Source organism: Notolabrus celidotus, chromosome 10, assembly GCF_009762535.1.
Source record: "Notolabrus celidotus isolate fNotCel1 chromosome 10, fNotCel1.pri, whole genome shotgun sequence".
In the NCBI taxonomy this organism is placed as follows: domain Eukaryota; kingdom Metazoa; phylum Chordata; class Actinopteri; order Labriformes; family Labridae; genus Notolabrus; species Notolabrus celidotus.
Genome location: NC_048281.1, coordinates 34,698,134 through 34,723,443, shown reverse-complemented (window position 1 = coordinate 34,723,443; position 25,310 = coordinate 34,698,134). Strand labels below are relative to the sequence as shown.

Here is a 25,310-nt window from a genome sequence, read left to right as displayed (position 1 = left end):
CAGGGGAAATAAAGCTGCTGACACAGATGAATTTACAAATGAAATCTTTATATTTTTTTTTCAAAAGAAATGAAGCCCATCCAATCTACAATACCAAATTGAATATCGCCGCCGGTCGTTCCGCCCCGTATCCACACGAGGCAGCGACAAGCTGCTTGCTACAGGTCTTCTCAGCACAACTACAGTAAACAAGTCTTCATGAAACATGCTTGATTTTTCCGGATACTTTTGCATTCAAACATTTTATTTTGGTAAAATCATACATTTGCACAGCTGAGTATTTCTCATGCAGTGCAGTGGCCTATAAGCTAATACAGAAAGCAAATTCTACGTCTAAAGAGCTCCGGGGTTCTCTGAGCAATGTGGAACGGGTCTCTGGTTCGACGCGAGCAGAACCTCCTCCTCGTCATCCTGAACGTTTCCAACAGACGCCGCCGCCACGTTGACCCGCTTCACATACACAGAGAACACCGGAGGGTTCATATATGCAAATACAACAATGAGAATAAACCACATGTTTGTTTCTTTTAAGGATTGCCATGTGCCAGACATTCACTGGAGAACAGAATCATCAGGTCAAATTAGAGTAAAGAATCAATAATGCACACAATTGGAGAATCTGAACACTTCTGCACTGATATGCTTCGGAAATTTATTTGCTATTTTGACAGCTATATTCCAAACCTTGGCATGTTTGTTCAATTCCATTTCAAATTTTGTCGACCAATTATCATAAAGAGATGACTGGCCCTGAGGAGGCCTGAAACAGCTGTGGATATTATTGACTGAGTCCAATGTATCTTAAACATTAAAAAGCTCACACTACCCCGAAATATATAAATTTCACGCATACAGGTGACATTCAACATTCAAGTGCCAGTGTTTTTGTTACTGTCTTTTGGTCAAGTTTCTGAAACTTTCAAAGAATCACTTTGAGGCTTACAAAAATAAATATTTGTCAAAAATGCTTAATAAATTACACAAAACTAGCAGCAAAAGTAGAATCTAGAAATCTGTGCAAATGGCTAAATTCCCCCGACTGCTAAATCCCCTGGTCCCAAATAAATCCTGGTTTAAACGTTGAGAACCCTTCCCCTTTGTAAACAAGCTGCGTTTTTCAACAATCTCCTCACACACAATATTTGGAAGCTTAAGGACACATATCCAAGACATCTATATAAAACTCTAGATGTGCAATAAAATAACTTTTTGTAAAACTTGATGGGCACGACGTACAAGGGCCTACACACCTAAATCAAGTAGCACCATTCAATCTCAAGTTCTCAACACTGTCAGTGCATCCGCTTTTAGTTCAATTTCTTAAAAAACAAAAAAAGGTTTCAAGGCACAACACAGCCGCTGAGACAAATGAGGGTGACAACACCCCGTCTTCTCCTCCTCCTCTCGATGGCTGCTCCTCTTTGAGAGGAAAAGCCTGCTCTGGATTTTTTTTTTTTTTTAGAAACATCTGAGCAAGATAAGCTCAGAGGACCTGACAGTACATTAAAGAGGTGGACTCTTCCCCCCCCTCCCTGATCTTTGGCCACCTCCACAGTTAGACATCGCAGCGATGGAGGAACCAAAGCTGCGGACGACGGCGGTGCACTGAAAATCTGCGCCCCACGCCTGCTACCCACCCTTCCCGCCACCCGCCCCCACCCAACCCGAGTGTCTGGAGTGCTGCTGAGCACTCTGCTCCGCTGTTTAAACCTCAGTGATCATCAGAATGCCTGTATCTTATCAAGATGAACCGTGCCTCCAACGCAGCTTGAAAAGAGAAAACGTTTGGTAATTAAGTTAAGCCTGCGACTCAATTCTCGTGTCTTTTCTTCCTTGACCAAAAAACAAAACACTTGCATGCGTAGAATACCATCTGAGCCTCATGGTTAAACACTAACACCACGCTGTGCCCCCCGATGCTGTGGTCCTTTGTGCGGCCATTTTGAACTTCACTTTCAAGATGGCAGGCATTTTTTGTTTTGATACATATTTGTAGAGAAACAATTCAAAAATCAAAAAACTGAAGAAGTCAGTTTTTCAATTTTGCACACACCTGCACCAAAAATGTCTCAAGTAGAAAGAAACAAAAAACACCGCCCACTTAGTGTAGCTAGCACTCGGTCACATACTAGCTGCCGTAACACTGTCGAGTCAATTGAAAAATGTGGAGTAACAAGTTTCCAGCAGAGATTATTCTGGTTAAAACCTCAGCGTGTGCTGGCGCTGAGCTTTAATGACTTCTGTGTTCGTTAAGATTACGTAAGGAATGACTGTCACACCCGTTTAAAGGAGCCTGTCCAGGATAGAGTGAGCAAAAAAAAGGAAAAAAGAAAAACAAATGTAGCTTTGTCCCGAAGGATTTGAATACAGTTGCTTCACAGAGTGGCCCAGTTTGATTAGACGGAGAAATGGCTCCATAAGCTGTTCCACTATAAAAGGCTACATGATGTTCCTGCAATAAATTTGAAGTTCAAATGGAATCATGACTCAGAGCCACGATATCCCAGTGTTTGCCAAGGTTTGATTAAAGTCCAAGCTTATTTTACCTTTCTAATAGTTTTCACCAAACAAAAGAATCGTAAAATCAAATTTGTTGAGCTCTTGGCCGTTCGTCTGGTGAAATGAAAACATAGATTTCCTGTTTAAATTCCAAAGGCACAGTACATTAACATACAAATGATCCTCAGGTTATTCGATTGGGGGTTGTTTCCACAAAAAGAACAAAAATACTTTGAACAATGAAAGTCCGAAGTTGCTATCGGACAATGCATGTCAGCATCCATGCTCACTCTGAGGTGTGCGAGTCTCTGCGCTCTCCGGTGCGTTTTTGCACGTGCTGGTGACTTTCCTTTGCGTCGTGCTGCACTTCCTTTGAGAGAGAAGCGAATGGCAGAGAACCAGGGTTGGTAATGTACTGTGTGTCAGTGAAGCTACACAGGGAGGGTTTGGTATGGTCTGGCTTAAGTTAACATGTGGTTTCCATTGGGCTGGGTTGGCAGGGCAACCTATTCCTATGGTGACTAGTTGCCCCACCAATCCACACTACTAGAGTGGTTGTAGTTTCCTCCGTAGCCATCGTTGCCGTAGAAGCCGCCGCCGCCGCCGCCGAAGCCACCTGAGGAGGACAGAGGTCAGTCAGTCAGACGAGCAGTGACCACAGAGATTTCACCGTTAAAGAAGTGCTAAGATCATTCTCTCTTCCTTACCTCCACCTCCAAAGCCGCGGTTTCCTCCGTGGCCTCCAGTGTTTCGTCCTCCACGGTTGCTGCTGTAGCTTCCGCCTCCGCCGCCACCGGACGACTGACGGTAATCTCTGGCTCCGAATCCAGTGGAGCACCTGGATGAGACGTACGTGTTTGTTAAATACAACGGTCTCTGTTTCCTCCGGGTGAAATAAATCAAAGCTGAGGATGTCTCGAGCCAAAAGCATTACAGTGGTTCTCAAAGTGGGGTCCTAGGACCCCCAGGGGTCCGCGAACCAGAGTGTGGGGGTCCGTGAAATAATTATAAAATTGTGCTGTCATTAAAAACAGCATATATACAGATGAGGACCATTTGCGCCAATGAAACCAGAATATCTAAACACAGATGAAGTGTTTTCTGTGTATCACTGTGGAACAGGTCTGGAATATTAAGATTGACAAGTTTTACAATTCAAATAGTTCCAAGGGCATCAAAGAGTGCAAATGGTGGTAAGCATGTGCTTAATCTATGTTACAGTTATGAGGGGTCCTTGGAAAATGTTCACCTGTAAGGAGTCCCTGGCCCCAAAAAGTTTGAGAACCCCTGGATTAAACTAGCAACATGTAAGAGGATTAATATTTTAATCTGTGCTTTAACATTTATTCATCTTATTTATTTTATTCCCTGTATTCTTCTGATCGTGTTAACTCTACCTTATTTTTAACTTTTCTTTCCACTCTTATTTTATTAAATTTACGGTGTTGATTTTATTTAATTTTATTTTGAAGTCTTTCATTTATAATCCTGCCTTTTTTTAATTTTACCATCGCTGTTTTCTGTCTGTTATTCTGTGAAGCACTTTGGGCTGCATGTTTATATGTATTAATAAAGTTGAGTTGAGGGGATGCATCCCTTTAAGTCTGATTACAGAAGTGTTGCTTTGATTAAACATTGAATCCCCCTCATGCTGGATTTTCCTCGTCTCATTTCTGACGTGGGCACATGCCCTGTAAAGTGGTTTTGTGAGGCGCCGTTGGCCTATCGGTCTAATTGCGCCCCATGTACAGAGCAGGCTGTATATAAAATGGATGTCATCTCGCTCGGCTGGAAGTGAAGCTTCCACAAAAACTGCTGCCCCTAGTGGATGGCTGCAGTATAGGTCAAAGACTGTCTCCCCCATTCATTTGAATGGGGCTGCGGTCAAACTTTAAAAAACAAATACACGTGGTATGAATGTTTCTCACATCCGTATGCTGTGGTGATATGTAGTTAGTATTTGACTGTTTTGTGTTCAAGGACTCTTTTTTTGTTAGTTATTAGAGGGTAAAAAAACGGGGTTTCACTTTTGGGTTTACTTTGATTGACAGCTGCCGTACAGAGAAACTCTGTAGGAGCTCGGGACACAAATTCCCTACTGCGCAGACCCTGGCTGCAGAAAATTTACAAGATGGCAGCGCTCTGGAACAGGATATTTTGGCCTCAAAACCGTACAATGGGAAAAGGCGGAGTGACGCTGTCCATTATATATACAGTCTATGATTCAGAGGCTAACCCTCGTCACAGAGGTCCCAGCAGCGATCGTTTCCTGCATGTCCTCCCTCGCTCTCTGCTCCCCACATCTCCTGTCTCTCTTCAGCTGTCCTGTCCATTAAAGCCGAAAATGCCCCCCAATAATATAACTTTAAAGTGGCTTTGTGTTTATCCATTTACCTCTTGGAGCGTCCGCGGCTGCTGCTCTTGTGCTGGTGCTCGTAGGCCAGGCTTTCAAGCCAGGAGGGAACCTCCTGCTTGGCCTCCACCAGAATGTCCAGCAAATCTTTGGTTATGTTGCTGTTTTTGTCGTTAAAGAACGACGTGGCCAGACCTGAAGGAAAAACAAGAGCAGCGGTTAGATCAAACCGAGGATTCGTTCATCAAGTCAGTGTTTTAATGGATTCATAAAAGATAAGGTCTTACCAAGGTTGCCCACACGTCCCGTACGGCCGATACGGTGAACGTATTCCTCAATGTCACTGGGCAAATCAAAGTTAATAACGTGCTTCACATTGCAGATGTCCAGACCTCGAGCAGCCACCTGCAAAAGATGGAAGAGTTGAAATGGAAACATCTGAGAAGCTGGATCAATATTTTGTTTTGTTAGGATACAACGGAGGATTAGAGTAACCTCAGTCTTGTAGGAAACATTTCTCAGAAGCTAAAACAGACTTTAACAAAAGTCTCCTTTGCTTGGTTGTGAGCTAATGCATCTGGTTTTACAGTTTACTTCCACTGCTGAAGCCCAAATTGAGTGTTTGTTTGAAGAGTACACATCACTTACAGCTGTAGCCACCAGGATGGGGCAGCGTCCGGATCTGAACTGGTGCAGAGCCTCCTCTCGGTCTCTCTGGGATCTGTCACCGTGAATGCTGGTGCAGGCGTAACCCTCGCGGTACAAGAAGTCCTCCAGAGAATCTGCTCCCTTCTTGGTTTCCACAAAGACCAGAGTCAACGATTCTTTGGCTAAGAGGGGGAGGAGAGGGGAACAAGAGGGAGGAGAGCAGGATGAAGAACACAGAAGGAGGAGGGGGGGAGGGGAGAAGAAGATGTGTTGATAAAGGGGAGTGAGGATGTGGGTGAGTGTTTAACTTCAAGATAATGGGAGCAGGAACTTAAAGCTGTCTCTAAAAAGAAAAAAAAGGAAGTTAAAGAAATTTTTTAATCCAAATTGGAAACTGAGGAATGGAGACAGGGGTCAGTGGTCACCATAAACTGACCATGGGTTCAGCTTTTACAGCATGCAGCATTTAACAGCTGCAACTACAGTGTTGCTGCTTTCATCTTGGATCGCTAATAAAGATGTTTGTTTACGTTTCTGGTCTCAATGCTAATCTTTAAAACTTAGCGTTTCAATTTATCTGATCAGTTAATGATATGAGCTTAAAATGTTGATACAAAAGCAGGTATCTCAGATATTCTCACTACGCAGCATTCACAGTTCTACACTGTCGGTGCAGAGTGAGATATCTTAGCACATAATCAATCTCTGAAGCTCCAGCAGGCTGAGATAAAACTGAGAAGAAAGAGATCAGATTCATGTTCATTTATCGTATACTCAAGATTAAAACTGTCCCTCATTGATCCTACAGACTGGTAGCGTTAATAATAAACAGAGTAGAAGCTCTGTAAAGGAAACAGTAAAGTGGTGAAGGTCTTATAAAGAAGCACATCAAGAGACATACCCAGAAAATAAAATATGCATTCATCTGAGCTCCACCCCCCTCAGAGTTACTGAAGCCTGAGTGTTTTAAAGCTTAAAATCAGCCGAATTACGACTGTTCTGCAGCTGACGACCCCAAGCCTCTTTGCTTTGGTCTGTAACGTCCAAGTGTCGGCTTTAACGAGGCTGTTCGTGACATAAATTACACATCAGGTGGCTTTTTGTAGCAGCAGCTGCACCTTTAACGTCTGTGGTTGCATCAAAGCGGGAGTTTTTAACTCTGCACGATAATTAAAAGGGTCATCTTTTCTCCTTTAAAAAGCAACCTGAGGTCGAGACTACATCAACGCTTGTATTCTGCTCACAGCTCTAACAGATGGCGGTGACAGATATAACGGCTCCGTCCTGACTCATGGAAACTGAGAGCTCTTTCTATGACAACCAGCCAACATGGCTGTGTTGGAGCCAGCTGACCTTAGCACTGGTGTTGATGACACTCAGCTAAATAAGAGTCTTTTTTTTTTAATGGGTTGTTGTGATGGTCAATATTATAACTTTGTCCCAAGAAGCTTGTTTAAAAAAATGAAGGAAACAAACAGGAAGTAAGGCAGCATGTCAGGGACAGGATGAGCTGTGGGATGTGATGTTTCTGGCTTGTGGGTCAGAGTGAAGTTAGGGTATATGTCCATACTTACCAGGTTTCTCTGGGGCATCTGGCACACTTTCCGGAACATCACAGGGAATAACTAAGATAAAACCAAACCGGCCAGTAAATGTGAGACTGCTCAGCACATAGAAATCGCAGCTTTAGATCATCATGAGAAACCCTTACACAGGGCTGCCAGCACCTGCTTTCCCCCCTTGAATGAAAGTGTGTTTTGATATCTTATCTTTTACTGTGAGCTCTGGCTATAACGATAACATTTGTTAAGTAAGCAGAGATGTAGCAGAGTCAATATTAGCTTGATATGAGGCAGACTGACAAACACAGGATGATGGGTTAGAGTCCAAAGTGGCCATCATGGGAGGAAGAAAGTCTAACTGTGTGCTGTGCGTGTGTGTGTGTGTGTGTGTTCACCTCACCTGTGGCATTGAGCAGATCGAGGAGGAAGGACCTCTTGTCGGTCTCCTCCACCCAGACAACCTTCTGGGTGATGTTCTCTGAGGTGGAACCAACACGGCCCACCGCCAGGAAAATGTAGTCATCAAGGAAGTCACGAGCCAGGATCTACGCCGAGACAAAAATCAACATCAGTCTCTGATTTAATCAAACAAGATTACACTAGGAGAGAAGCAACAGAACTATAAATGAAGGGACAACTGTAGCCTCTGTGTGGGTCAATCAGCACCCCACTTTCAAGGCTTCAGATAGTCCACCTTACCTGGATCTCCTTGGGGAAGGTAGCACTGAACATCATGGTCTGGCGGATGCCTTTAGGAGGCATGGTATCCTGCTCCACAATACGTCTGATCTGTGGCTCAAAACCCATGTCCAACATGCGGTCAGCCTCATCCAGGACCAGGTAGCTGCAGAGACGAGTTTCAGATTGTATCAGAAAACAAATAAACCGCTGAGTCATGCTTTAATGTTTATAATAAAAAGACTCGAGAAGGATCTCTCAGCAGTACTCACTTGCAATAATCCAGCCCGATTTTGCCCCTCTCCATCATGTCCACCAGACGTCCAGGTGTGGCCACCAACAGGTGACAGCCTCTCTCCAAGTCCCTGATCTGCTGTCCGATGTCAGCGCCTCCGTACACCACGCAGGGACGCACGCGGGAACGGTACGCAAACTATGAAGAAAGACAAACAGTCAAGCTTCTAATATTCAGACAACAAATATATCTTTAGTTTCAGTATCAGTCAGTTCTCACCTTTCTGGCCTCATCGTAGATCTGCAGAGCCAGCTCTCTGGTTGGAGCCAGGACCAGGGAGAGAGGGTACTGCTTACGGCGGCCATACCTCCCGTTCTCCTGTCCGGAGTTTTTGGGAGCCTGTGCAGCTTCTCCCGGCCCCTCAGTGTAGATCTGACTCAGCACTGGCAGCAGGAAGGCAGCGGTCTTTCCAGAGCCTGAAACACAACAGGGATCATACATTCAGTTTCAGCGCTGAGACCCAAAAAAAGCTACCTTATGTTCCGATTAAATAACTCCTAAAACCAGTTAAAGGGGGAGGGTGGTGGGAGATCTACACTGGTGGGTTCAAGCTCACCAGTCTGAGCACAAGCCATCAGGTCTCTCTTGGTCTTGATGATGGGGATAGCATGCTTCTGTACCGGGGTGGGCCGAGTGTACCGGCTCAGGTTGATGTTCCCCATGATGATCTCCCCCATGTCCACATCGTGGAACTGCAGAGAAAATATCACACATCATTAAAATACGTCAAACTCAAATATATACGACGATCAATCGTCATTTCTACGATGAGGACTCACACTCTCAATATGGGGAGGACAGTTGCTTCCAGTGGCCTCCACTGGAATGTCGTCATACTTCTCAAAGTTTATCCCGGTGTTGCTTCCAGCGAAAAGCTCACTGCAGAGACAGAGTGGTGCATCAGCAGAGTTTAAAAACAACAATGAAGGTTTTTTTTTTTTTTTAAGTTCAGAAATCAGACTCACTGTTCAAGGCGCTCATTGGGCGCAGTGGGCTTGGACCAGTCCTCCTCTCTGACGTCCTCCACCCAGCGAGTGTTTCCTCCACCAGAGAAGCCTCCACGGTCATATCTGCAACACGATTCAAAAAGTGTAAAGGTTACTGAAGTCAGGAATGTTCTACAGTTCACTAAAGTCTTTAAATATCATCGATCTTATTCCAGGAAGGTCTTTTTTATCTATAACATATTTATATCTGTGCTTTTACATGGATTGCTTTATAAATCCTGTACTCTATTTGATCTGCATTTTATTTCATTAGTATTTATATCTCATTTTATTCCTTCTATTAATATTTTGACCTTCTTACATACTGTTTATTAGAGCTCTGTAATGACTGAATTTAGTATTACTACATTCATCTGCTTTGAGCTTGTCGGATAAAGTAATCTGGAATAACTCAAGTCGTATTCATTCTGTATTTAATGTTTGAAGGTGATCAAGATAATGTCATAACGGACTAGATGAAGCCCCATTTATTGGCAAGAAACCAGAGGTTATAAGCAGCTATGGTTCTTTGTTCATGTCTTCCTGATGGGGATGTCAACAACTAATGGAGAATCGATTATTTGATTGTTTAGAACTTACTCAAACACATTATTTTGATTGGATTATGAGCGTGTAAGCTCCACACGTTGATATTCAGCTCGTTTAACATTTTGAACAGCTCAATACGACCCGAAGATATTAAATACGGTCAGTTGTATATATTGTGTCGTGAAGGAAAATTTGATTCAGGGGAAAAAACCCATTTGCCGTTGTTTTTGAAGGAAAACCTTTCAGTTTTTTTTATTTTTATTGATCAAATCGATAATTGCTTCAGTACCATGGGTGCCCGAGGCTTCAGCTGCTCAGCACCCAGACTCTGGAACTCCCTACCCCCACACATAAGATAGTCGGACTCCATAACATCATTTAAATCCCAAATCAAAACTCACCTTTTCAAACTGGCATATTCACTCTAACTGGACTCTCTGCACTTCATTAGTTTTTATTTATTACTGTTTGTTTTTCTGATGTTTTTACTGATGAATGTTTTTATTATCTGTAAGGTCACCTTGGGTGATTTGAAAGGCGCCCAAAATAAATTGCATTATTATTAATTGATCGTTAACATTTCTAAAGATCGATCATGAAAAATACTTGAAATTTCCATCCTTACTTCCTCAATCTATGAACACAAACTAAAGCATCCAAACCATATAATAAAGACTTATATACTCATGATCACACACACCTTCCCCTTGAGCCCGACCCACGGTCGTTGTAGTAGCCCGTCTTGGAGCGATCATTGCGTCCTCCAAAGTTGCTGAAGGCGGCATCCCTGGGTTGTCCTCCCCAGTTGCCGTCTTTGTTGTCATAGTTGCCTCCAAACCCTGTTAAAGACCAAAAGTTAGTTACATCCGAGGGAGAGACTTTTCATGGAAATCCGCCTTCAAGGGGGTCGTTTCCTTACTCAAGCTGTGAACCCCTCTGAGCAAGTAAAGTGATCTTCAATCAAGCGCACACCTAAAGTTATCAAAGCTGACCTACCTGGTGTATCATTATCTAAAAACACGGTGCACTAAAGACACCGTTCTGACTGAAGCAAGGGTGGGGGGAGGGCTGAGTTTAACTCTTTAGCTGCTTTTATTATTCTATCTGCGGTTATTAAGTTTGAGGACCGACAGGATTTCCCCACCTGCATTCTGTAATGGTTGATTAAACGTGCCTCCACCCCTGTTACCACGGTAGGCGCCTCGCCCACCTCTATCATTGCGAGGGGGTCCTCGGCCTCCAAAGCCCCCGTTTGCTCGGTTGTCGTGATAACCATTCACAAATCCATTGCTTCGTCCGCCGTCCCATCCAGGAGAATCTTCACAGGAAGACAAAGAAAAGACTGAGTCAGAGGCCTTGGAGGAAGAGCAGACTGTTGAACACCTTAAAGTTCACACTAGCCATGAGTTTTCTAAATTAATTCATCACCAAATTTCCTGATAAGTGGGATGCAAATAAGATTTCAACCAAGTCTAAATTACTCTGTGTCACATTAAGAAGACAGAATAACAAACAAGGGCAAAAAATGCAAAGCAAGTTCTAAACTTGTGCAAAGGACACACTGCAGAAAAATTTAGGTTTTCTGGAAATCAAATAATCCTCTCCTTACTTTTTAAAGCTTGTTTTTGTTTTTAGGAAGGATGACAGCTACCGCTTCACAACGATCGGCTGAGCTCTACACACTGACTGCGTCACTGCCCCCCCTTTAGGGGCCTCACTGTTATCAGGGAAACTGCAATGCCTGCTGAGTGGGGTGGGTGTTGGGGGAGGGCCATACTCTGCACCGAGGCCTCACAAATTCAGCGTCTTGCTGAGTCTTTCAAGCAAAAGGGGCCGATCTAGATCCGTGTCAATCTGGACTTCTACCGGAATTTAATCAGCTGTGAAAATATGCATCAGGGGTTTGATTGCTCGGAGTGGAGTTGGACAGAAAAGATGCATGTGCACGCTGCGAACGACACGAAGATAAGATCAGCACCGCAGACGACGCAACAGTTCACACCAAAACCAAACCACCAAGCTGGAGAACCTCAACGACACGGATGATGCTAAAGCTGTCAGAGGAGGGAAAAACACACAACACGCACAATGAATAAGCTGAACGCAAAGAAAGTGGACGTAAACATGTGACCGAGCATCTTACATTTGGGATTTTGATCTATTTGAACTACAAGTGGTTAAGAGGGCCGAACACAGCCTAGAGGGAGGAAACAAACCCCCCTACCACAGTCCTACTTATCACAGACGAGCACCAACTCGGTCACACTCCAAATCCGGACAGCAAATTGACAGCGTTTTCTAGGTTTCCGTGTCACGCCTGTTCAACTTCACAGACCGCAATTTTCTTTATCTGAGACAAGAGGAGTACAAATGATCCTGGACGCTGTCAACCTAACAAACAATCAAACACTTTAGGGTTCACAAACAGCAAAGAGAAGTACACTACGAGTCAGGAGTGTTCAATCATGTGCCGAGAAGCGTGTTTCTGTTCCACCTAATGCACGGGAGATTTCAGTGGTTACTCCAAATTCACACAGAGGACAAATGACTAATCAAAGAAATCTCCTGGAACAAAAGCCTGCATGCACTCAGGATTGCCGCACTCTGTGCTCTGTAATCTCTTTATTGCTGTTCAAAGCATGCCACTAGCAAACACTAGAAAGCTAAAGGGTCCATTAAGAACTCAAAAGAAGGGAGAACTTGTGATTCATAATGAGCTGGATGTTTTTTTATGCCAAAGCTGCGATGTAAAGCTGTGACATTGATTCACAAACTAAATCCCTGATTGTATTTAATGACTTGCAGGTTACAGGGTTCGAATGTTGAGATTGCATAAAAAAAAAAGGGGGTCTCATGTGGTCTTTCTTTCACAGCGGCGCTCGTGTGGTTATTAGTATAACAGTCACACTAGTGATGCAGTGCAGCCGCACCATCACCATGCATCACTTCACGGCCAAGCGTCCACAAACTTGTGTTAGGCCCAGATTTCAACTGCTTCTCTAAGTGACCATGACAAAGCAGGGGCATGCTGACGATGCCCCGGTGTTCAGTTAAGTAAAACTAATAAGAACTCTGCCAATACATTGATGGCATGGCATGCAGGTAGAGTCAAGGTATACCACTTCTGTTTCGCCAACCCCCACTGTAGGCATGGTAAAAGGCAAGCTCTTGAGAGGCCAGTCTTGGGTAACCTGAGCAAAGGTAGGGAAGCAGGCTATAAAAAGACTCTCCCATGATCACTTGCTCATGCAGTATGAGTGTTGGGCTTGACTTAACACTAATAGTTACCGATCGTACAGTCATCCCATCCTGATGGACAGTTATCGTTTTGTCTTTGCTGACACTCTGCCTGCCATGGTTGTGGGCACTGTTTAGAAGAAACTAAGCGACATTGCAGGTGAAATAAGGGCTGAGTAAGAAACAGTGAATCAAATGTGTATTTAGTAATTATTTACTTTCTACACAAGATTTAAAATTCAATTAAAGAAGCAATGATTTCACAAGCTTTTGCTGACATTACAAATTGCCCTGACATTTCTCATTTGACTGCGAGCATCCCAGCAGAGAATTAACTTTTGAATTAACAATGTGGTAAGCTCTAACTCATCCCTCTCCCCCTTTGCACTGGCTTTGCTGCTGCTGTGTAAAAAAATGGCTATTTCATGCATCTGAAAATGCAGATTGCCCTCAGCAAAAGCAGACAGGAAGGGACTTACAGATATTTATTGGTGCCACTGTATAACCGCACTGTCTAGCAGCGGAATAAGCATTTCCTGCTGTGGAACAAGAAAACAGTAAAACGAGAAAAAACGTCAAGTGTGCAAATGACTGAGAATCAAAGATCCAATATTTAAAGATTATTTTACTGTCAATGCCAGGCATGTGTCTTGAATTAAAGCCTTTAAGAGGCTAAAGCAGCACAAAAAAAAACTTCCTGGCGTAAATTTTTTTTACATTCAAAGACAAGAGATGTCATTATTTGTGCACCCAAAGTCCCCTCTACCTTCCCCTTTATCAGAGCAGCCAACAGCTAGCACTCCTCTTTCCAAATGTGGGAAAATAAAAAACTTAGGAGGTTGGATTTTTCTTCAATGTGAATCCAAATCAAACAAATTGGTGAGCAGTCTGGGGTCCTTGCCCTCCTGCCAAAATCAGCATCCATGCGCAGACAGAGAACCACTTTGACATGGCTCAAGTCGAATGAAACTGGTGAAGCCCAATGTGCTCAATCTTGCCTCACCGCTTTATTTGTTTGTATTTTGTTTCTCAATGGTGCTTGCTTTTACCATGCTCTGATGGGTTCAACGGTAAGAACACCACACCTGTAAAAGCTGTGTGGTTGCTCTTAACCGTGGTTCAGCGAGTGACCGGTAGACCACACTTACCATTTTTCGGACCTTCTTTGTTTCTCAAGTGAGGTGGAATGTAACGGGCTGCGGAGGAGGAGGAAACAGAAACATGTCATTTTGCAGTTAAACGACAGATAATCACATTTACTGAGGCTGCTTGTCTTCCAGTTAAAGAGCTATGCACGCTTTAAATAGATGTTGCATTATATCACCACACTACAGAGCGTCTATTATAGTGTCGCCGTCTGCTGCTCTGTTAAACATGCAAAAAAACAATCATACCTAGTCTATTGTGTATAAACCTCTTCTGCACTCTGACTATATTTAACACCTCTCCTTTCTGGTCTTCAAAAGAACACAATAAACAAACTGCAATTAATACAAGAGCTTTAACGAAGACCAGAATGAGAGCTCATGTTACACCTTTTATATCTTTACATGGCTTCCTGTTTCTTTTCGTATTGATTTTAAAATTCTTCTACTAGTCTTTTAAGACGCTGCACGGCCTCACACTAGACTACATATCAGAGATGCTTTTAGTGTATAAAGCAGGAGGGCCTCTCAGATCCTCTGGCTCCTCTCTTTTAGTTGTTCCTCAGAGGAGAACAAAAACATTTAGTGATGCTGCTTTCAGCCATGAAGCTCCTAGACGATGGGACAGCCTGCTGGAGGATCTGAGGGGAGCTGACAGAGATATTGAGACTTAAATATAAACTAAATATGTATTTATTCAGTCTGGCTTTAATGTAGGGTTTTACAATTGTATTACTTACTTTTTACTGTTATATTTTGATTTAAATGTTGCTTTATTATTTTACTAATTTTGTCAGTTTCTTATCTTATTTTTATTTATTTATCTTAATGTATCTACTCAGATTTATTGATATTTTAATTTTATTTTCAACTCTTATTTTTACCCCTTTTTAAATTTAGATATTCTAACTAATTATATTCTTATTAAAAATCACATTTTATTGTTGTCAGTGTGCATCAGTCTCTTTTAAAATCCTTTATTTTTTAAAATGTCATGCCATTATTTTATTACTTACTTTTTACTGTTATATTTTGATTTAAATGTTGCTTTATTATTTTACTAATTTTGTCTGTTTCTTATTTTATTTCAATTTATATACTCAGATGTATTGATATTTTTAGCCTTAATTTTATTTTCAACTCTTATCCTTAACCTTTTTAAATGTATCTATCTTAACTATTTATATTCTTATTAATTTGACGCTTTAACTTATTTTAATTACACATGTTTTATTGTTGTTTGTGTGCATTAGTCTATTTTAAAATCCATTTTGTTTTTAATGTCTTGCCATTATTTTATTTCTGCTTCATTCTTATTTTCAGTCGCTGTAAAGCCCTTCTGGTTACATTTGATTTGTATGAAAGGTGCTCTATAAATAAAGCTTGATTAATTGATTGATTGAACACAGATGCACCAAACCATAAAAACCACAGGTTATGTTTCTGCAGGATGGTAGTCACACTTACTGCCAGTTCCTCCGCCCTGTCCGTCAGGAGAGTTCAAGTCTAGGCCAGCAAGCTACAAAAGAGAAGAAGAGAAATCCTGATTATAATTCAGTCAGACGCAGATATGCATTCATCAGAAATATCAGAAATGACGCTGAAACATTGGCGTGTGTTCACGGATCGAGCCAAACAGGAAGGTGGAGCCGTGAAGCACCAGAACAAGGTGTGTTGTGCCAAGACTCACAAACAAAATAAACAATGCAGTAGTTTGTCCTTGCACGCAGGATTAGGCTTGTCAAATATGAACTCAACTATACCGGTCGCACTTTGTTGGACACATTTAAAGGTTTGTTTGGAGGATAAACAGGCTTGGCTTTGCAGCACACATGCACAAGTAATCGTACTTTTGGTTGCTTCCTGATTTAATATCATTAATGAAAGTAATGGGTTACATTTTCTGCACCACCTGACTTTGGCAGCTCTCTCAGGAGTCACTTAAAGTCAATAGAGTACCTTCCAGTGACTGTAAATGTTAATGACGCTGAAGTTGGCATCCTATTCACCCACAGCTTCCGATTCAGCTGCTGCAGGGAAGGTTACCTAAACTTGTCAGATCTTGCTTAGATTATCTAAGAGGGTGTACAGACTTCTTAAAACACAGTTTCAGACTTGTGAACACTTTATTCCATATGCCAAAATGCAAAAAAAAAAAAACTGTTGATTCGCTACCTTTTTTTTTTGTCTGCCTAGACCACATCAGACCAGGTCCTGATGGAAAACCCCCCCATGCCTACGCTTGTGGGATCTTGCCTTAATTATGTCAGAGGTGCTGTAAACTATTTTTAACACCATTTCAGTTTTGTGCAACCTTTATTCTGTGTGTGAACATGACCTGGTCCTGATTCAAGGTACTTAAACTGGTCCTTCTAACTGGTCTGATCTATTGAAGATTTCATTATACAAAAAAGTGACAGGTATCTGACATAATAAAGGATTCACTTATATATAATTAAGTCTTAAAGAGACTACAGCCTCTGGAGGATAAGCTAGTCCAGAAATTAGACATGCAAGTGTTCAGGTTTGGGATCAGGACTTGGTCTTGATATAATCATTCCATAAAAAGTGCACAGTTTTTGCATTTTCACATGAATAAAACTGTTGTCAGAAGTTTGTAGACTCTTTCTCATGATGTAGTCCAGATCTGAACTGTTCTAGACTTGTGGGATCTTACCTTAATTACATCAGAGGTGCTGTAAACTATTTTAAAACACTATTACAGATTTGTGCAACGCATGAAGATGACCTGGTCCTGATTCAAGATACTTAAACCCTTTTAATTGATCTGATCTAGGGAGTCTCTTTAAAACCAGTCTCAGATTTGTTCCTCCTGTGACAGGTATATGCTATAATAAAGGATTCACTTTAAGAAGAGACCACAACCTATGCAGGATAATCTAGTCCAGAAATTAGACATGCAAGGGTTGGGGGATGGGATCCGGACTTGGTCTTGACATAATAATTTCATAAAAAAGTGCAGTTTTTGCATTTTCAAATGTATAAAACTATGTTGTAAGAAGTTTGTAGACTTTTTCTAATGATGTAGTAAAGATCTGAACTTGTGGAATCTCGCCTAAAGTACATCAGGTGTGTTGTAAACTATTTTAAACACTATTACAAATTTGTGCAACCTTTATTCTGTGCATGAATATGACCTGGTCCTGATTCAAGATACTTTAACTGATCTGATCTAGGGGGTCTCTTTAATACCAGTCTCAGATTTGTACTAGGTAAAAGAGAATACAACATCAATCCCATGACAGGTATATGATATAATAAAGGATTCACTTTACAAAGAGACTACAACCTATGTAGGATAATCTAGTCCAGAAATAAGACATGTAAGTGTCCGGGTTTGGGATCAGGATCTATGATCAGGACTTGGTCTTTACATAATAATTTAATTAAAAACTTACTAGGAAAATGTCATTATGAAAATAAGATGAAACAACAATCACTTGACAGGTATATGATATAATAAAGTACTCCCTTATACATAACTAGGTTTAAAAGGAGAGCCTCTGTAGGATAATCTAGTCCAGAAATTAGACGTGTAAAAGTTCGGGCTTGGGATCAGGACTTGGACATGACATGATAATTTCATTTAAAAAGTGCAGTTTTTGCATTTTCCCATAAACAAAACCGTGTTTTCAAAAGTTTTTAGACTCTTTCTCATGATGTAGTCCAGCTCTGAACTTGTGGGATCTTTCCTAAAGTACATCAGAGGTGCAGTAAACTATTTTAAACACTATTACAGATTTGTGCAACGCGTGAATATGACCTGGTCCTAATTCAAGATACTTAAACTAACCCTTTTAACTGATCTGGATCTAGGGGGTCTCTTTAAAACCAGTCTCAGATTTGTACTAGGAAAATGTCATTATGAAAATAAGATGAAACAACAATCACATGACAGGTATATTATATAATAAAGTACTCATATATAACTAGGTTTTAAAGAGAGCCTCTTTACAATAATCTAGTCCAGAAATTAGACTATTAATGTTCGGGTTTGGGATCAGGACTCGGTCTTGACATAATAATCACATAAAAAGTGCTCAGTTTTTGCCTTTTCAGATGCCTAAAACTGGGTTGTAAGAAGTTTGTAGACTCTCTCATGATCTGAACTTGTGGGATCTTTCCTAAAGTACGTCAGGTGCGCTGCAAACTTTTTTAAACACTATTACAGATTTGTGCAACCTTTATTCTGTGTGTGAACATGACCTGATCCCGATTCGAGATACTTTAACAGGTCCTTTTAGCTGATCTGATCTCAGAGGTCTCTTTAAAACCAGTCTCAGATTTGTACTAGGAAGGTTTCATTAAAAAAAAATCAGATGAAACACCAATCACGTGACAGGTATATGATATAATAAAGTACTCACTTATATATAACTAGGTTTTAAAGAGAGCCTCTGTAGGATAATCTAGTCCAGAAATTAGACGTGTAAAAGTTCGGGTTTGGGATCAGGACTTGGTCTTGACATACTAATTACATAAAAAGTGCAGTTTTTGCATTTTCACATGAATAAAACTGTGTTGTAAGAAGTTTGTAGACTCTTTCTCATGATGTAGTCCAGATCTGAACTTGTGGAATCTTGCCTAAAGTACATCAGAGGTGCTGTAAACTATTTTAAACACTATTAAAGTTTTGTGCAACCTTTATTCTGTGCCTGAATCGGACCTGGTCCTGATTAAAGACAACTAAACTAACCATTTTAACCGATCTGATCTGGGGGGTCTCTTTAAAACCAGTCTCAGATTGGTACTAGGAAGGTGTCATTATAAAAAGACAATACAAGCACGTGACAGGTGTATGATATAATAAAGGACTCATATATATATAACTAGGTTTTAAAGAGAGCCTCTGTAGGATAATCTAGTCCAGAATTTAGACATGTAAGTGTTCTGGTCTTGACATAATAATGACATAAAAGTTGAGTTTTTGCATTTTCACATGAATAAATCTGTGTTGTAAGAAGTTTTAGACTCTCTCATGATGTAGTCCGGATCTGAACTGTCACAGTATAGTAGTTCTGGATCCGGGCCTTGTTTCCCTAACCTCCCCTGTCGACTCTGAAGCTGTAAATAAAGTGACACCTTCATCGTCGCAGTGTGAAGGCATCAGATAAGAAGATCTAAGAAGCAGTAAAGTGAATTTTGATATTTATGTCGTTTAATAAACTCATTTAATCCAACAGTTCACGGACGTGTTGACCGGAAAATGCTGACAAATAAAAAAATATACATCAATAACAAAATAGAAACAACACCACACAGCTCCTGTATTCATATACTGCTTCATTAAAGAGTTATTTCTCCTGTTTTTCCTCCATTAAACACTGAAAGTCGGTCTAACCGGTGCCAACATTTCTTCCTGCGCCACGTTTCAGGTTGAGAAGGCCGAACGTTAGCCGAGCTAGCTTACCGGCACGTCAACCAATCTTTAAAAAAATTACACAAAATCTCCTTTAATTCACAACAGACTCCATTACACGTCACGTTTAAGTGTTTTGGGGTTGTTTTAAGGAGATGTAAGGACACAGAAAGGAGGTAAAATGCTCGTAAATTAGTTAACTGGCACATCGTAGAGGAGAGCTCCGCCATCACAATCTCCTCCACATCAAACCTCCATTTTAGCTCCATGCTAATGTTCCTGTTCGAGCTCCAAACTACATGTGCGCAGAGGAAAATTACAAAACTCCAACACGAAAACCAGACAGTAAAAATACACTGTAAAGTACTCACCTGCTGATCTAGACCGTTTGGATTATCAACGACCACATGACTCATAACTAAAGAGAGGAGTGGGGATTATTTCTGAAGAGAAAGGATTTTCTTTGTTAGCTCGGCCCGGCTATGCTCAAACACTAACTTCCTTTTTTTCTGTACAAGTAACGACCTTGAGTTCTAAAGGTATCGAGAAGATGACGTGTGCTTTAAATAAATAAAAGGTCGGTGTTAGTATAAATATAAATTCCGTGTTTCCAGATGAAAGCTTGGTGTGGAGCTGCTGAACAGAAACCCCCTCCCGGCAGCTTGATCGCGGTGGAATGAGACAGTGCGCAGGTAGCGCGAGATATCATCGCCTCTGTAACCCGAGGCCAGCGAGCTGCTCTCCAAGTCTCGCGAGATTTCGTCCCAAATGGCCTTCAGCAGAAACAGCAGAGAGACATGAAACCAATCATTACGGCTGACTGGAGTTTCTCTGTGCAACACAAAGTAACGCGTTGTTACAGTTATGTGTTTTTAAAACACTGATTTGAAACACAAACTTCAGTAACATGATACAAACTCAATATTCCCAAACAGAAGGAAAAGTTGGAACACTTGGGGCTGTTTCATGTAGATGTTCATGACATGTACAGGGGCGTCTTAGTGGGATTGACTACCTAGGGGCCAAGTGGGGAGGGGGGTCCTAATGGGCCTGAAAGTTTTCATTTCTTTTTAAAGGTGACATATCATGCAAAATGGACTTTTTAATTGTTCTCTACCTGAAATCTGTGTCTCTGTCTACAAACCCCCTGAAAATGAAAAGAGTCCATTCTGCCCCTGTTCTGATTTCTCCACCTTTCTGTAAATGTGTGCTGAAACCAGCCGTTTCAGTTTTCAGTGTTTTTCATACGTCACAACGCCATCCGGTCTGTAACAGGAAGTCAGAGCTCGGAGCTTGTTCAGCCCATAGACTGTATAAAATACAACTCAACCCCTCCTCTGTTTTTCATTCCCTGCACACATGTGTGCTAACAAGGAGCTTAGGAGGGAGGCATGCTAGTTGTAGGCTGTCTTAATAAACACAAAGGTCGGTTTGACTCCCCACGTCTGCAGATTTGAAGATCTAGTGGATGATTTTTATTTTTCATGGATAAGTGCTAGCGCTAGTTAGCATAGCCACATAGCTACATGTTGATAGCTGTGTACCAAGACACACGTCGACATACTGATAAATAAAACAACAAGAAACACTAAATCTGTGACCAATGGTTCAGAAAGGTCCTGCTGCAGGCGCCTCTCTGTCAGGATCAGATTCTGGATCAGATTCAGAGGGTTGAAGTAACGCGGGTCTGTGAGCAGCCGTGTATATTCAGCCAACATGTAAACATTAGATCAATGTGCTGGACAGCCGAGGAGGCCACACCCACTTCCTGAGGGGGCGTGGTCAGAGAGCTCATTCTCATTTAAAGGCACAGACACAGAAAACAGCCTGTTCTGAGCAGGGCTGAAAAAGAGGGATTTACAGGCAGACCAGAATCTGATTTCAAAGTGTTTTTATGAGCAATAAACTTTAAAGACATGTTTCGGGGACGTCTTAGACCGATATATTTTGATGAAAAAGAGCAGAATATGTCAACTTTAATTTGATGCTCAGACCATGATCACATGGTATGGAGCCGCAGGACATAAATTTCAAATAACAAAACAATATAATGATGGCACACGGCATGTTTGAAGTACAGCAGATCTTACTTAAACAAAGTAAGGACATTCTTCAGAAAAGCCCCTAATTTACAGATAAGTTTCGGCTTATCTGATTGCAAAAGTAGAATTAATTTAAACACAGAGGGACGTTGGAAATAATACCTGGGTATGAACCTCTCTCTATTATTCAGAATGATTGTGTTCCTGCATTCAAACAAAATATGGTCCTCATCGCCCACACGATGATCATTACAGAGATTACAAATCCTCTGTTTTCTATCCAGGCCTTTATACCTTCCAGTGACCTTAGGGCTCCTGGTGTTATTCATTCTAAAATGACAGATATCCTATCCATACTTCCGGTTTTCAAATAACACATATTTTTCTAGTTTTACATCTCCTTTAGATTGTACATATAAATCACATGATGTCATTTTATCCAGTTCACTTCACCACTTTTGCAGAAACTGATCTTTAAGGCTCTGTTCAACAGTTCATCTAAGCCAGTTAATGTTATACACTGCTGTGTGATCCAGAGGTTTCTACTACGCCTTTTCTTTTCTTTTGTTATGTAAGGATAATGTATGGTGAGCAGGTTGGTATGGGAAAAAGAATCCCGACAGGGTGAGACAAGACACCGACATGAATTATCCCGCTTATTACCCGGCCACTAACTTAAGATAGAAACACGTTGTCAAAAATATTGATTAAAATATTATTTTATTGATTTAAAATGATTTATATTTACAGTTTTAAAAAAATAATCCAAGTGATTCCACATCAGTCAGCGTTCCATGGTGATGGATTCTTGTCTGCCTGTTAAATGTGACTGAACTCTTTTCAGTGGATTGTTTTGACATGAATGCATGTGATCAGTTTGACTCTGGTGTTGCTCATGTTAGTGAATGTTAATAACCGCTTTCAAGGGGTTGTCAAGGGATTTTGACCAATCAGAATCAAGCTTCTTACACAACCAGAAGATCAGTAAGAAAGCCGGTTAATAAAACTGCAATAAGGTAACTCAAATTGTCTGAATAAATAAACAAACATTCAGAATTCATTTCGTCACAGGATTGATTTAAAATTGCACGTTTCACATACAGGGCCCTAAATGGCCCTACATTTTTTACTATAATGGGTAAAATGTACTTTAAAAAAAAAACCAACATTCTGGAAGACATCTGACAACCCCCCGTTTGTGTCTCGCGACCCCCCAGGGGGTCCTGACCCACACTTTGGCACTGGAAATGTAGAGGCATATTTTTTATAGCTGTATTAAAAGCTGATTCTGATCCCTCTCCCAGGAGAAAAGAAGCAAATAGACCTCTTAGATTTCAAGTGTGGACAAAAATAAAAATGACTCTTTGGATAAACAGGATTAGACTATACATTGGAACAGTGCAAACAGACAAAGAAAAGGATCCAGATGGTCGTTTACTTCCAAGGAGGCCACAAAAACCTGGTAACTCAATAGGGCCATAAACCCAGAGAAAAATAAACATGCAGCTGAGTCGACTAGAGCTCAAAGACCTGAGTCAGAGAGGACTCTGCTCTGAATATAATCTCTGTTATGTCCCTTAAAGTTGTTTAAATCGACAAACTGTGCCATGAAAAAGGTTTTAAATGTCCCCTCTTAGGTCAGGAAGGTCAAACATAAGCTGAACCAAATCCTCCCCCGGTCCCTTCCTCTCACATCCCCCCTCTCTGTTTCCTTTCAGCCGTCTGTTCTGCATACAGTCGGAGCAGTCAGAGAGGCCTGATCCAGTCATAGTAAGGGCAGAGGAGGCCATATGTCACCAGGATCAGGTACACCACGAGTAATTGGCTATGAAGAGAGAGAGATCAGCTGTTGAGAGGTTTCTGACATGACTGAGAAACCCCCCCCCCCTTCACTTCACCTCATAGACATCAGGAAAATGAAGCAGCACATGACTCATATGAGTCAGTGTTTAAAGTGCAGAGGGAGACTCACTCCTTCACTTTACCTGTTTGAGCCTCTATGATACCTCACACAGGAGGATCAGAGTATATTTCCACCATAACAACTCCTCATTAGTTATTAGTCATGAGGTATGAGCGGTGGATTTCCCAGCAGGTAAGGTGCACCTGCCTAAAGTATGTTGCCTAACTTGATACAGAACTCTCAGAGTGGGTGTGAAGCTTAAACATGTAACGGTCATCACACATTGGATTTAAATCCACAACCTGTTTAGTGACTGAAGTTTATGTGTCTCCCCTCTCTCACTCGTGTAAACATTTGAACCCAAACTTTTGTTTCACCACACAAGAGATAGTTTTATGAGTTTTGAGGCCTCACTCATGTAATGGTGCTTCTGAGATTTGTGCAGCTGTGCTTGTGGCTCCATCTGCTGGACAAAATCATAATTCAACAAGTCAAAGGCAGCACTCCTCTGCTCCTGCTGAAAGGGGCACAACTACACCTTTCACATTCAACATCTGATCAGTGTATTTGCACAACTGCACCTCCTTGCAAAGTATGTTCACAATGTGGATATATTTTAGATATGTATGTTTATTTCCTCTAGTATTAAGTTTGTTTACTGTGTGTGTCTTTCTCTAATGCTTTATAATGTTTTTAAAAGCAAACTCAAGACCTACTTTTTTTAGTCTTTTAACTGAGTTTTATTCTTATTACCGTTCACCTTACCTTATTCATTTATTATCTAGTTCACAATTTAGTCTCTTTTTATTTATATTATTTTATTTTAAGTATAGCATCTTATTTTCTTTTAATTGTTTCATATTTTAGTGTTTTATTATCTTAGAAATGTATTTTATTTTGGTGAGTTTAATTTCCTGTGTTGAGTTTTAACATCTTATGTTTCCTCCAGTGTTTCCTCATTAAGATATCATGAGAGTGTTTCCTCAGTTTGTTCAGAAACGCCTTTATAATTTTTAATTTATTTAATTTTCATTGTTATAATTACTATTTTTGCATATATTGTGTTCTTAACCTTAGGATTGTGGGGTGGGTCTGGGCTTGGGTCTTTTTATTTCTATATATATATCTTTCTTTCTTTTAATTTATTCTATTTGAAGTTGTTTTCATGTACAGCACTTTGTGTTACAATGTCATTGTATGAAAAGCGCTTTATAAATAAATCTGATTGATTGACTGATTGATGTATTTGCTCTGAAACCTGCTGCTGTAACTCTGATCCATCTATATCTGTCAGGCTGGTCTAAAGGTAAGAACACACTCAGCAAAACTTCAAAATTGAGCACATATAAGTCAACACAGTCGGGATTGCAGATTCTGCAGGTAAAATAGTTAGAAGTGTGTTAAACACTAGCAGATCTAGCACCACCATGTCCACATGCCTGTGTTTGTTATGCATTGCACATCTCCATTTTCTAGATCAAAATACTTACAAACCACGGCGTGCTTTGAGATGCCATCTGTGCTTATTTACATCCAAGTAGTAGAGCATTATAGCAATAACCATTAACCGGGGCTACAGAGCCAGCTAGTGGCAGGAGGCAGCACTACGTAGACATAACGTACTGCCACCATTTCAAACCAACAACAATAAAAATATTTTTCTCAACCGACAGGAAATTCCTGTTTCGTCTAGTGAGAGTGAAGACAAGAGATCAATCACCTGTCTTTGACTGTGCGTGATGATCATATAACAGGTGCATTTCCTCTTGACCTATTTAAGTTTTCACACTGTATTAAAGCTCCCCGGGATAAATAAAGTGTATCTGATTCTGATAAATGTGAGTAAGCCTCAGCAGATTGTTAAAGATATCTGGTTAAAAAAGCAGAAAGAAGAGGCTGATCAATAAATCGATCATATTTGACTCTTTGTGTTTCTGCAGATTCTTGGTCATGTAATTGAAGTCTGTAAACTGAACAGCTCCCCCTAGTGGCGGCTGAGAGAACATCACCTCTGAATAAAACTTCAGCTGGGC

At 41.0% G+C, this 25,310-nt stretch overlaps 1 protein-coding gene across 5 annotated transcripts; it reads right to left on the bottom strand.

Moving 5' to 3' along the window:
- Positions 1–27: 27 nt before the first annotated feature.
- On the bottom strand, positions 28–20,032 carry ddx3xa (DEAD-box helicase 3 X-linked a). 5 transcript variants are annotated; one of them, XM_034693750.1, is made up of 19 exons: positions 19,704–20,032; positions 15,420–15,471; positions 13,956–14,003; positions 13,287–13,346; positions 10,715–10,888; positions 10,271–10,409; positions 9,001–9,105; positions 8,815–8,914; positions 8,592–8,727; positions 8,255–8,451; positions 8,013–8,173; positions 7,762–7,906; positions 7,463–7,607; positions 7,075–7,125; positions 5,501–5,682; positions 5,140–5,257; positions 4,894–5,047; positions 3,207–3,337; positions 28–3,115 (listed from the first exon to the last, which is right to left on the bottom strand). In XM_034693750.1, the coding sequence occupies exons 1-19, from the start codon at positions 19,746–19,748 to the stop codon at positions 3,021–3,023; spliced, it is 2,238 nt and encodes a 745-aa protein (XP_034549641.1). In that variant the 5' UTR covers positions 19,749–20,032; the 3' UTR covers positions 28–3,020. The 5 variants fall into 5 exon arrangements, with proteins under 5 accessions (XP_034549641.1, XP_034549643.1, XP_034549642.1 ...); XM_034693752.1 differs by having other exon boundaries at positions 10,781–10,888; positions 19,704–20,031; XM_034693751.1 differs by lacking the exon at positions 13,287–13,346.
- Positions 20,033–25,310: the final 5,278 nt, after the last annotated feature.

Bases quoted from the DNA above. Each gene is read 5' to 3' on its own strand.
- ddx3xa (XM_034693750.1), bottom strand. From the start codon at position 19,748: ATGAGTCATGTGGTCGTTGATAATCCAAACGGTCTAGATCAGCAG. The intron at 9,106-10,270 runs GTGTGTGTGATC...ATCGTGTTGCAG, and splicing joins GGGTCGGGCTCAAGGGGAAG to ATATGACCGTGGAGGCTTCT. The intron at 7,907-8,012 runs GTGAGTACTGCT...TCGTCTCTGCAG, and splicing joins ATCGGGCTGGATTATTGCAA to CTACCTGGTCCTGGATGAGG.